Here is a 12,358-nt window from a genome sequence, read left to right as displayed (position 1 = left end):
TTGTAATAAATATACAAAAACTAAAATCAATGAATAACTCTGATACGAAGAATCTCTGTTTGCATTCCTTATCTTACAGTTTGTTTGTAAAACTTATGTACTTTATTTCTTCACACTATTTAAAAACTCTGGCATTTTCATCTAAAAGAAAAAAATACTGGCAACTATCTGTGGACAAATTAATGAAGAAAAGTGGTGACGGGTGGGCGCCAGTTCTGCAGCCGCTTTCCATCAGAGCTAACGTTTTATCTTGCAGCTAGTGCATCTATTTTTGAAGCTTATGTAATTTCTTATATACTTATGATTTGTTTGCATATTGACTTAAAAGCTGGCTTCATCATCCAAGCCAACTATTAATCAGACCAAAAAAAAAACTGTATCAGGTACCTGCAGGATGCAGGATGCACAAATCTATGAAATGGTGTAGTGGTACTAATCTTTCTGTGACTGGAATTACGTATTTAAAAAAGAAGCTATAATCTATTGAGAAAAAAAGTGCTATGAGTTTTTTTCTGAGAAGAAAAATTGTAAATACTGCAGCAAACTTTTGAGAGAAGCCGCAAAATCATCTCTGAAGTTTCTGAGGCAACGCATTTCTTTTTTATTATTTATTTATTTTTGGTAACAGGGATTGAACCCAGGGATGCTTAACCATTGTGCCATATCCCCAGCCATTTTTATATTTAATTTAGAGACAGTTTTGCTATGTTGCTTAGGGCCCTCACTAAGTGACTGAGGCTGGCTTTGAACTTAGTGATCCTTCTACCTTAAACTCCCCAGCCACTGGGATTACAGGTGTGCATCATCACCATGTCCACTTAGGCAACACATTTTTGAAGTTTAGAATTTATGGGAGCAACAATAGACCAAAATTCCACAATTCTAACACACATATCGATGTACGACTCAATGAAGATATTCCTCAGATTTTTATGTTTAATTAAGTTAAAATTTTTAAATACAAAAAGAAAAAACAATCTGGTATAATTCAAATAATCCTAAACAGTAATCCTATGAACAATTATTAACAACTGCAATTTCAAACGCCAAGGCTTGAATATACAACTTCACGAAGTAGTTGTCTCAAACATGATCAAAAACCTTGGGCAAGAGCTTCTTTCATGAATTCTTCAAGGACAGCTACCACATTTTTGGCTTCAGGCATTTCTTCGTGTTCCACTTTAACAATCTTCAAAAGGATATCTCCACTACCACAGTTCTTTAGGAACATGTAACATTTAAACAAAGCATAATGATTCATTTCTGCCTGTCGGATAAATCTCTTCAAATTGTTTGTGTCTTGTATGGCCTAGAAAAAGATTACCTAGTTAAATATGTGTGTAGTGGGATAATAATGAAGCTTGAAAAATATCTCCTATCCAGCTGAGAACACAATATATGTTCTAGATTGTTTGCTTTTCATCTTAAACATTTCTATCATCTTTATTGTTAAAATGCTTTACCCTTGGCAGAGCAAAATCTCATATGTAAGTAAAAATACTTAAAAATCTCCTAAATAAGGTGAAAACACTCCCGTCAGAATTTTGAACCACTTTTGTGTGTGTGTGTGCTTTGCAACTAAAATACATCAGTAAGCTTCCTTAAATAAAAGCAAGCTTTCAACCCAATTTATTGGAAGTGATGAAATTATATGTATGCAGAAGCTACTGAAAAATTAAAAGCCTTCTGATGATTCGTTTTAAGAACATCTTGTTTAATAGACATCACAACTGCAAAACAGATTTATTATTCTATCACGGGTACTAATTAAAATGCAGACAAAAAACTGTATGTGGCCCTTGGCACACAGTCAATTAATTACCTTTAATTTAAAGTTCTCCAGTACTTGTCGGAAAAGAAAAGGGTTACCCCCTTCAGCACCATTTAAGAAAGCCTGCATCCAATCCTCGCAAAACCGGTTGCTTCCTACAAAATATTTAGAGAAATTAAATAAATAAAAATGCTATCCTACAAGACAGTTATTTCTTTTTTTTCCCCTTTTTAAATTTCTTTTAGTTGTAGTTGGACACAATATCTTTATTTTATTTTTATGTGGTGCTGAGGATCGAACCCAGGGCCTTGCACGTGCTAGGTGAGCTCTACCACTGAGCCACAACCATAGCCCCAAGACAGTTATTTCTTTATAACAACATTTATACTGAACTTTTCAAATATTAAATTTTTTATCATATTTATTTGTAATGACTTTTATAGTGATCTAAAAACTAGTGTGCTCCCCATATGGCTAAGAAATATGAAGAGGGCTGAAGCACCCCCACCTTCAAGTGTGTTTCAATCATAGCCCCTTCTTTCCCATCAGAAAGGATTATGATTCCCATATATTTCTCTAAAACTTTTGCTATATCCCTTTGTATCTCTAAGTTATTATTTTGCATATGTAAAAACCTTTATGTTTTTTTTTTTTTTTTGGTACCAGGGATTGAACCTGAACCCATGGGCATTTGACCACTGAGTCACATCCCCAGCCCTTTTTATTTTTTGAAACACGGTCTCGCTAAGTTGCTCAAGCCCTCTCTAATTTGCTAAGGCCAGTCTTGAACTTATGATCCTCCTACCTCAGCCTCATGAGTTGCTGGGATTACAGGCATGCGCCACCATGCCCAGTCCTTTATGTATTTTTTTAGTGGTTTTTCACTGAATAATATGTTTGAGAGCTATACTAACATATGTCATCTCTGGTACATTCATTTTCAACTGCTCTATAATGTCCCATAGCATGCAATACCAGTGTATCAAATTCTTGCTGTACACATTGATTTCCAATTTTTTATAATTTTAAATAATGTTTTCATGAATATTTTTGTATTCATCTTCTTGTGCACATATATGAGTTTGTCTGTATATCTAAGAATGGAATTTCTAGGCATGACTTAATTTCCATGTTTCTAGAATTACTATTGTTTTCAGCAAGCTTGGGATAGCCATGAAAAATTATACAAGGCAAGAAGGATGTTTGTATCCTTTATTCTCAATGCAAAAAGAGGACCTCAAAAGAGGTCCAGAGTTTATGGCTCACCTGCATTGGAGAACTGAGGCTGGGAGCCACTGCAATCGATGACTACAGACTTATGCTGCTCTTCTGTCATGGCCATGCACAAAGATGTCATGGTGCCTTCATGAATTAGTCCCTGAAGACTGGCCACACTCAGAAACCTGCCAAACACACAGACTTTTTTCACAAACAGTATTGGACTATGGGAGGGAGAAAACTAAATCATTCTGCACTGGAAGGGGGAGGGTTTAAAAACGTATAAGTCAGGCTTGCTGTGGAAAAGATTCTCTCTGCAAAAACTATGTTCTTTACCTGTTAATGTCTCTCTTTGTTTTTTCATCTGATTCTTTAACCTCAACAGGAGTATAACTCAAAGCCTATGAGAGAAAAATAAAGCCTGATTGATATGTCTTCCAGTTTCCCTTATTGAGCAGCCACTCATGACTAAATGTTACCATTCCCAGTAACCACTTTACTAGACAATGACTGATGGGCATAGCCCACAAGCTCTCCAGAGAGAGATGGTTTAGCAGCTGGTTTAGCAGCTCCTTGCTAATATTTTTGTATAGTTAAAATCACTTTATAATTTTGTTTTCCTTTTCAAAATGTTTTGGAAATTACCTCTCTTAGATCAGTTCAAAAAGTAATTATTTAAAAATGTTTTATCCTATTAGGAAGACTCAGTAGGCATTTGCAATTCAGTTTTACCTTTGTAATATAATCTTCTAGATCTGAATAAATTAGGTGTGCTCTACCCTGACAGCAAGCATAGTTTAAATGAATATTCAGGGGAAAAAGAAATATTCACAGAAAGTGATTTGTCTCCAGATAACCCAAACTCTAGCCAGGATGGTGCACACTTGTAATATCAGATACTTGAGAGTCTGAGGCAAGAGAATTGCAACTTCAAGGCTGGCCTGGACTTAGAGACCCTATCTTAAAAACAAAAACAAAAAAAGGGTTGGGGATGTAGCTCAGTGGTGCAGCACTTGCCTGGCAAGCACAAGGCCCTGTATTCACTCCCCATATCATAAAAACTCTGCCAAAGTGATTCTTGATTAAGGAAATGCTCTTGTTTGGGCAATACATACCGCATGTAGCAGAAAAGTAAGTTTCTCCTGAAAAAGAAGAACAACCCTTTGGATTGGGCAAACAACATCCTCAAACCAGCTGTTCAGATAAGCCTTGGTATGGTTTTCCAGGCCCCCTTCCTAGATCAAGAGAGAAATTATTTGCTTTAATACCGCATAAGCCTTCCTATTAGTGGACTCAAAACATTTTCTTCACTGTACTCTTGACAGTGAAAACTGGAACAGACACCTCCTTTTTTTTAAAAGCTAATACCACCAGTTAAAAAAAAGGAATTGTGATATAGCTTTCCTGGGAATTTGAATTAGTAGAGTTCTATGCTATTCCTCACTGGGAAGAGTTGGGCATTCACATGGCTATCCCTCCCTACTACATTGGAAGTTCTCTCTTAATAATCCTCACTGCCTCAGCACCTGGCATAGTGTCTAGAACATGCACAGCAAGACTTATTGACTACTGACTAAAGGAATGTAAATAGATAATTCGTTTGTACTCAAAAAGTTCAGCCCTGGTTTTAATCCTTAGTATCAAAAAAAAAAAAAAAAAAAGGAAAAAGTTAAGAAGAAACAACAACCCATCAAAACACTCAAAGCCCACTTGTTGTCAGACATGCCATCATGAACACATCTGGCTTTCGGCTGTGCTGCTTTCTGAAGACTAGTGTCACATAGGAAGAAGCTTCAGTCTGGGAAAGCAACATCCCCAGACTTGAATCCCTGGCTCACCCCTAAACGGATCCTTCCTTTCCTCTTGCAGTATCATAGAAGTACATGACAAGTAAAAGGAACTATTGCTATGGATAATGGGTGATAAATTTTTGAGTCATAACTTCAACAACTGCTCCAAGTTGAAAGCATAGCTTTTAAAAAAGTTTGGATAAATTAGTCAATTTGGAGATATCTAATTCATAAAGGATTGATGAATAAAAATGCAGTATTTCTAAAAATCTTTGATGTTAAGTCCAAAGACAGCTATACTATTGCGCAGCATGTCTCTGGTGCCAGAGGCTGCACGGACAATTAGTTCTGACCAGAATATAAATCTTATGTGCTTAGAAATCAGTAAAGGGGTATCCTCTTCCTCTCCAGACATGCTATTGAATTTAACAGGTAGAAGTCTTCATAGGAGTAATTCATCGCAAGCAGTCTTGTGAAACTTTCAACAATTATAGGACTATGTTCCCTCCTTTCCTTAAAAATCACCAGTCTACTAGCCTACAAGGTCAAGTTTTTAGAATTCAGGTGTCTTTCTATCTTCCTATATGACTTGACAAGTACAAAAGTCGTGGTTGGTTAATCATTTCAGTCTTACAAAATTTTAAATCTATCATCTTACCTCACAGTTCATGTTATTTTTTAGCCCTTGAATGTACTTGTCCAGTTCAAGCCTGAAAGTATGTTCTTAAGGAAGTAATAAAGAATGAATAATCAAGACAATGTCTTATCTCACACAGGAAATGTGAGATTGCTCAAATAATGTAAACTGTAAATTAGAACAAGCCAAGGCAAATGGCCACAGGAAGTATGAAATTCAAGCACATACATAAAGGCAGAGAAGCTTGGGGAGGGTAGTAGATAACTCCTCCACTTGCCTTCCCACATTCTCCTTCCTGATTCCCTTAGACCAAAGAAAGGATATAGCTCAAGGCCTTTTTCAGAACCTCCTAAAAAACAGACCACATACTCTGTAGGGTTATATTCAGAGCCCACTGTTGCTGTTTCAGGAAGCAGTTTTCCTTGTTGGAAAAGACAATAATAACAACCAACTCGATAACCTGGAATTCTGAAAAAGAAAAGAGTAAAATATAATATTTTGATAACTCAGGCATCTTATTCTGTGGACTGGGCTGCATCTTTATTTATTTATTTTTTAATAGGTTTTTTTAGTTGTAATTGAACACAATATCTTTATTTATTTTTATGTGGTGCTGAAGATCGAACCCAGGGCCTCGCATGTGCTAGGCAAGTGCTCTACCGCTGAGCCACAACCCCAGCCCTGCTCTGCAGCTTGATCTAGCAACACCTTTAGACTGCCCACTTCTTCAGAGCTTCCCAGACTTGTCAGTTTACTCTTAACAGCAGAGGGAACATGATTGTACACCCCAGATGGGCTTTGGTGAAAGCAGTCCCTAACACAAACTTTTCTTTGAATTCTCCTGGGTTGTGTGCAAATTTCACTCTTGTTCAAGGTATACACATATTTACATGAATATAAACATATTCCTTGAAATTATGGCATTTGCTGGTAAATGGATGGAACTGGAGACTATTGTGCTAAGTGAAATAAGCCAATCTCAAAAAACGAAAGGCTGAATGTACTCTCTGATATGTGGATTCTAACACACAATGGGGGCAAGAGGGCAAGGGAAGAATAGAAGTACTTTGGATTAGACCAAGGGGAATGAAGGGAAGGGAGGGGGACAGGAATAAGAAAGACAGTAAAATGAATTGGACATAACTTTCCTGTGTTCATATATGAATACCAGTGTAATTCCACATCATGTACAACCACAAGAATGGGAAGCGATACTCCAAGTATGTATGTCAAAATACACTTTACAGTCATGTACGTCTAAAAAGAATAAATTAAAAAAAAAAAAAAAAGCAAAAAAAAAATAAGCATATTCCTCTTCTTCCTCAAACCTTCACAAATCACTAAGCTCCAGGCACATGTTCCAGGTTTACCCCATAGCCTCATGCTTGGGCCATGGCTTCAAACTCTTGTGTGTCAACTTCATGATCTAAAGCAAACCATAATCAAGAAGTGTAATGGAAAGACAACTGGAATTGGACTGAGAATGCCTATGTTTAAATGTGAACTCCATCAAGGTAACAGTTCTGTAACCTCAGGCATCCCATTTAACTTTTCTGAGTTTATTTTCTCCTCTTTGTAAGGAGAATTGTTCCAAAGTTTGGGAAAACACTTTATAACTGTAAAATATACAATTTTGGTTTTAGTAATTAACTCTTCAAAGTACAAAAAGTACATGTAGGTGCCAGTGTCTCCACGTTCAATTAACCCCATTCCATAAATGTTTACATGTGAATCCCAGCATGTGGGCTCTCGGAAAACAACAATACACCGGGCAGTTCTAGTAGGAGAAATTTTAGAGTTTCTCATTACTTCTCATATTTAGCTCGGAAACAAAAACTCAGGACACAGCACATTTTATACTTACCTCAGCTCTACAGATGCAACATTACCCAGCCCTTCAAAGATGGCTCCTTTCGAAAGACGCTTAGCAATGAAACTACGCAGCTCTGGCTCCACTTCAGATGGTAAATTAGTATCCACCAAGGAGAGGCTTAACAAATGAAAGACACACATTCCTTACCAGGGGACTAGGGCATTCACACTTGTGAGTCAGAAAGTATGATACCAAAGCCAGGGTCTCCCTTAAGGACCTAAGAAGGTTATCTACCTAATCCACTGGCTACTGCTATAGTCTGGATTTAGAATGTGCCCCAAAGGCCCATATGCTAACAGTTTGGTGCTACTGGAAGATAGTGGAACCTTTAAGAGGTGGGGCTTGTTGGAGAAAATTAGGTTATTGGGGGCATTCCCTGGGGGCATGCCCATGATGGGGATATTAGGATCCTGGCCTCCTCCCCTTTAGCCTCTTGCTTTCTAGCAGCCACTAGGTGAACAGGCCTCTCTACCATGTGCTCCTGCCATGATGTAGTGCCAGAAACTCAAAGACAATGGGCTGAAACCTCTGAGATCATGAGCCAAAATGAACCTTTCGTCCTTTAGTTGATTATTTCAGCTATTTTGTCAGTGACTGAAAGCTGAACAAAAACAATGAGACCTCTAGGAATGTATGTCACCAAGTGTGACTTATTATCAAACAGTTTAAAATATTACTCTCTCCAGCTCATTCAATTCTGCAGTACTGGCACTCTGCTGGAATCTTTTTTTTTTTTTTTTCGGTACTAGGGACTTAACTAGGGGCACTTGCCACTGGACTATACATCCCCAGCCCTTTTTAATTTTTTTTTACTTTGAGAAAGGGTCTCACTAAGTTGCTGAGGCTGGCCTGGAACTTGTGATCCTCCTGTCTCAGCCTCCTGAGTAACTGGAATTACAGGTATGCTCCACCACTCCTGACACTCCACTGGAATCTGTTTTTTTGAGGGGAGGGGTCACCAGATAGATCTCAGGGGCACTCAAACACTGAGCTACATCCCCAGCCCTATTTTGTATTTTATTTAGAGACAGGGTCTCATTGAGTTGCTCAGGGCCTCGCTGTTGCTGAGGCTGGCTTTGAATTTGTGATCTTCCTGCCTCAGCCTCCTGAGCCGCTGGGATTACAGGCGTGTACCACTGGACCTGGCTTCCACTGGAATCTTGAGCCCACTGATTCTCTTTTTATTTTTTGAAGGATTTACACATTTTCATTTTTTTTTAATCTTTATTTTTATGTGGTGCTGAGGATCGAACTCAGCGCCTCACATGTATAAGGCAAGCGCTCTCTCATACCACTGATTCTCTTTTGACAGTCCCTCAAGTTTCTCCTCTCCTCACTTACTTTCTCCTTACTCAGCTTAAGTTTGCTGGTCAGTCATTATAATCACATCCCTGCACACATTCTTCTTTTTCTTCCTTTCAACGTTATTGAGGTATAATTGATATATAAAAATTGAGTACTAGGTTGGGTTTGTAGCTCAATGGCAGAACGCTTGCCTAGCACCTGTGAGGCATTGGGTTCAATCCTCAGCACCACATAAAAATAAATAAATGAAATCAAGGTATTGTGTCCATCTACAACTAAAGAAGTATTTTAAAAATTGAGTACTGTGCACATTCTCCTTCAATGAGCGATGGTCTGGCATATGCGAGGCCCTGGGTTCGATCCTCAGCACCACATAAAAATAAATAAACAAAATAAAGGTATTGTGTCCAACTACTTCTAAAAAATAAATAAATATTTTTAAAAAAACTTAAATAAAAAAAAGTAGAGAGAACAGTAAGTTCTCATGTTCCCATGATCCAGTTTCAACAGTTATCAGCTCATGGTCATCTTATTTCATCTTTAAACACATATTATTCCCCCCATCCCAGAAAATTTTGCAGCAATGTCCCAGAAATGATTTCATGCATTAATTTCTCACTATGTATTTCTAAAAGATGAAGATTTTTTTAAACATTTATTTTTTAGTTTTAAGTGGACACAATATCTTTGTTTTACATTTATGTGGTGCTGAGGATCGAACTCAGTGCCTCAATGCGAAGCAAGCACTCTACCACTGAGCCACAACCCCAGCCCTAAAAGATGAAGATTGTTTTGCTTGTGGTGTAGGGGAGCAAACCCAGGGCCTCATGAGTGCTAGGCAAGTGCTCTACCACCGAGTACATGCCCAGCCCCTGGACTTTAAAAATATCTACGTATATACTATTATGACACCTGAAAAATTCCTTAAATCATCCATTTTTCAATATTTTTGTACTGCAATGTGAATTCATTCACGTACAACATGTCAAAATATATTCTACTACTGGGTGCAGTGGTACACACCTGTAATCCCAGCAGCTTGTGAGGCTGAGACAGGTGAATCACGAGTTCAAAGCCAGCCTCAGCAAAAGTGAGGCATTAAACAACTCAGTGATGCCCTGTGTCTAAATAAAATACAAAATTAAGCTGGGGAGGTGGCTCAGCAGTTTTAAGTTTTAAGCAGTTTTTTTAAGTTTTGAGTACCCCCGAGTTCAATCCCCAGAACCAAAAAAAAAAAAACAAAAAAAAAAATTCTACTGTAAAATAAATAAATATATTTTTAAAAAAGGAAAATGGTTAAATATGATTATGACTATTACATCATAGTTTCTCATACATTTACAGATATAAAATTTATTAATAAATCTTTAATTTTACATGTGCTTTATTAAAAAAGGTGCATTCATTCATGCACTTAATAACAATGTATTAAACATCTATCCTGTGCCAGGCACTACTCAAGGGACAAGACAGGGAGACAAAAATGAGATAATCCCTAATGTCCTGGAATTTCCATTCTAGTAAAGGAGCTACTAAAGAATATCCAGGGATGGGGTTGTGGCTCAGTGGTAGAGTGCTTGTGAGGTGTGTGTGAGGCACTGGGTTCAATTCACAGCACCACACATAAATAAATAAAATAAAGGTACACTGACAAGTAAAAAAATAGTAAAAAAAAAAAAAGAATATTCAAAGGGAGGAGGAGAGGGTTTAAATTCAAATCTTTAAAAAATTTTCTGTCATAATGTTATTGTATTTTTTAATACCTTTATTTTATTTATTTATTTTTATGTGATGCCGAGGATGGAACCCAGTGCCTCACACATGCTAGGCAAGTGCTCTACCACTGAGCTACAACTACAGCTCCTTAAATTCAAATCTTGATCTCAACCTGATATTTAAAATTTTACTGGAGTTCTAACCAAAGAACAGAATAATTCTTTTTGGTTAATCACAGAGTATTAGTATTTGGATTTGCCCCAGCCTCCAGTGAATGCCCCAATGAGAGAGAGGTTCCTAAAGAATAGGAAGAATTGATGGTTTGACTCAGAGGAGATTCAGTGGAAATAGTGTACCTACTGACATCTACAGGCCAGAGATACACAGAAGATGAAACACATTACGGTGTGGGTAAGTTGGTTTTACCTGAAATCATCACCAGAGGGAGTTTCCAAATTTGTGCCACTTGGGCTTCCATCATCACTGTCCCCACGTTGCTGTGCCAATCTGCAAGCCAAAAAAGCAACAATTTTGCTATCAATTATGGGCTCCAAATCAGATGGAGTCCTTGCAAGAAGGGTAGTGCAAGGAGTCACGTAAAAAACTGCAAGATTAAAGTGCATGGGTCCTCTATTGCGTTGCTGCAAGACAGGGAAAACCCATAACACAGAGCTGACAAGCGCCTTTCTCTCGCCAGGCTACCTAAGGGGTGGAGGAGAGGCCTAATAGATTAAAGAAGCGACTCTTTAAAACAACCACCACCAGAATTAGCAGGGCCAAGAGAGCCCCTGGAACATCAGCCAGGAGGACAGAAAAGACGCAGCAAGGACAAAGAAAACGGGGTGGGGGGGTGTGACAAAAACGGGGGAAAGTGGGGAAATGGTGACCAGAGGACAGGGTTGGGGATTGAAATTACTGAGCATGCAGGAACTGTCCTAAATAAACGGCCGGGGCGAGAAGCCGGGCTGAGATGACCTAGGGTCAGTAGGAGAGCAGGGGCTAGGGAAGGCCTGGCAGAGAAGTCCAGGCTAGTAGCCAAGAAGAACGGAGTGAGAGCTGGAGGGCCCTTCGGGACAGAGACCGTGGCTGGGAGAGGAGAAGATGGCGTTTGGGAGCTGCCAGGCCGCCAGGCCGGGGAAGGGGTGTAAAGCCGGGCATCGGGCCCGGGGATTAGGGGGACCGCAGGGGCGGCCGGGCAGGCCAGGCCAGGCGCCGGCACCTGCTTCCGCGGTAGCTGTAGAGACAGTAGTGGCTGCTGGGCGGCTGCTCGAGTTTCCGCTCCTCTGCAGGGCCGCCCTCCTCGCTGCTCTCTAGTTCCTTTTCATCCCCATCCAGCGATTCCTGCAAAGACGGGAGCATTGCGGCGGCCTCCGAGCAGTTCAGTGTCGCCGCCAAACCGATCCCCCGCGGCCGTACAGTCCTCGATGGCCAGGCTCGACCGGCTCCCCGCCCTCGCACACCTGCGTTCCGCTGGCTTCCCTGGCCCCGCAGCCAGGAAGCTGGCACGAAAAAGAAGGCGTTTTTTCCTGGAAGGACCCAGCAAGCTTCCTGAGTTCCCCCTCACCGAAAAGCTTTTACTTTCTTCTTCTTCTTCTCTCTCTCCCTTTTTTTTTTTATTTTTTATTTTTTTATTTTTGTAATGGGGATTGAACCCAGGGGCGCTTAACCACTGAGCCACAGCCCCAGTCATTTTTATTTTGGGACCATGTCTCCCTAAGTTGCTGAAGCCCTCCCTAAATTGCTGAGACTGGCCTGGAACTCAGGATCCTCCTGCCTCAGCCTCCTCAGCTGCTAGGATTACAGGCGTGCGCTGCCAATCAGTTTTTATTTTGCTTTATTTTTATGAGTTGATTGATTATTGATTGTGGTGCTGGGCACCAAACCCAGCGCCTCTGGCATGCTAAGCAAGTGCTCTACCACTGAGCTGTATTGCTGACCTCAAACTTGGACTCCTCCTGCCTCAGCCTCTGGAGAATCTGGGATTCAAGTGTGTCTCACCAAGCCTGGCTTTTATAGTTAATATTTATTGAACACTTATTCTGTGTGAG

The 12,358-nt window shown here is 39.6% G+C and overlaps 1 protein-coding gene across 1 annotated transcript; it reads right to left on the bottom strand.

The window, feature by feature from the left end:
- Positions 1 to 918: 918 nt before the first annotated feature.
- Positions 919 to 11,797, bottom strand: CUNH17orf75 (chromosome unknown C17orf75 homolog). The gene is made up of 10 exons (XM_046442925.2): positions 11,530 to 11,797; positions 10,737 to 10,817; positions 7,281 to 7,406; positions 5,741 to 5,884; positions 5,438 to 5,495; positions 4,105 to 4,224; positions 3,326 to 3,390; positions 3,038 to 3,174; positions 1,823 to 1,926; positions 919 to 1,309 (listed from the first exon to the last, which is right to left on the bottom strand). The coding sequence occupies exons 1-10, from the start codon at positions 11,667 to 11,669 to the stop codon at positions 1,094 to 1,096; spliced, it is 1,191 nt and encodes a 396-aa protein (XP_046298881.1). The 5' UTR covers positions 11,670 to 11,797; the 3' UTR covers positions 919 to 1,093.
- Between the last annotated feature and the right edge of the window lie 561 nt (positions 11,798 to 12,358).

The sequence above is a fragment of the Marmota monax genome, unplaced genomic scaffold (assembly GCF_021218885.2).
Source record: "Marmota monax isolate L192 unplaced genomic scaffold, Marmota_monax_Labrador192_F-V1.1 WCK01_AAM20220418_F8-fsc00480, whole genome shotgun sequence".
NCBI classification, from domain to species: Eukaryota; Metazoa; Chordata; class Mammalia; order Rodentia; family Sciuridae; genus Marmota; species Marmota monax.
This window is presented reverse-complemented; position numbering and strand designations above follow the sequence as displayed.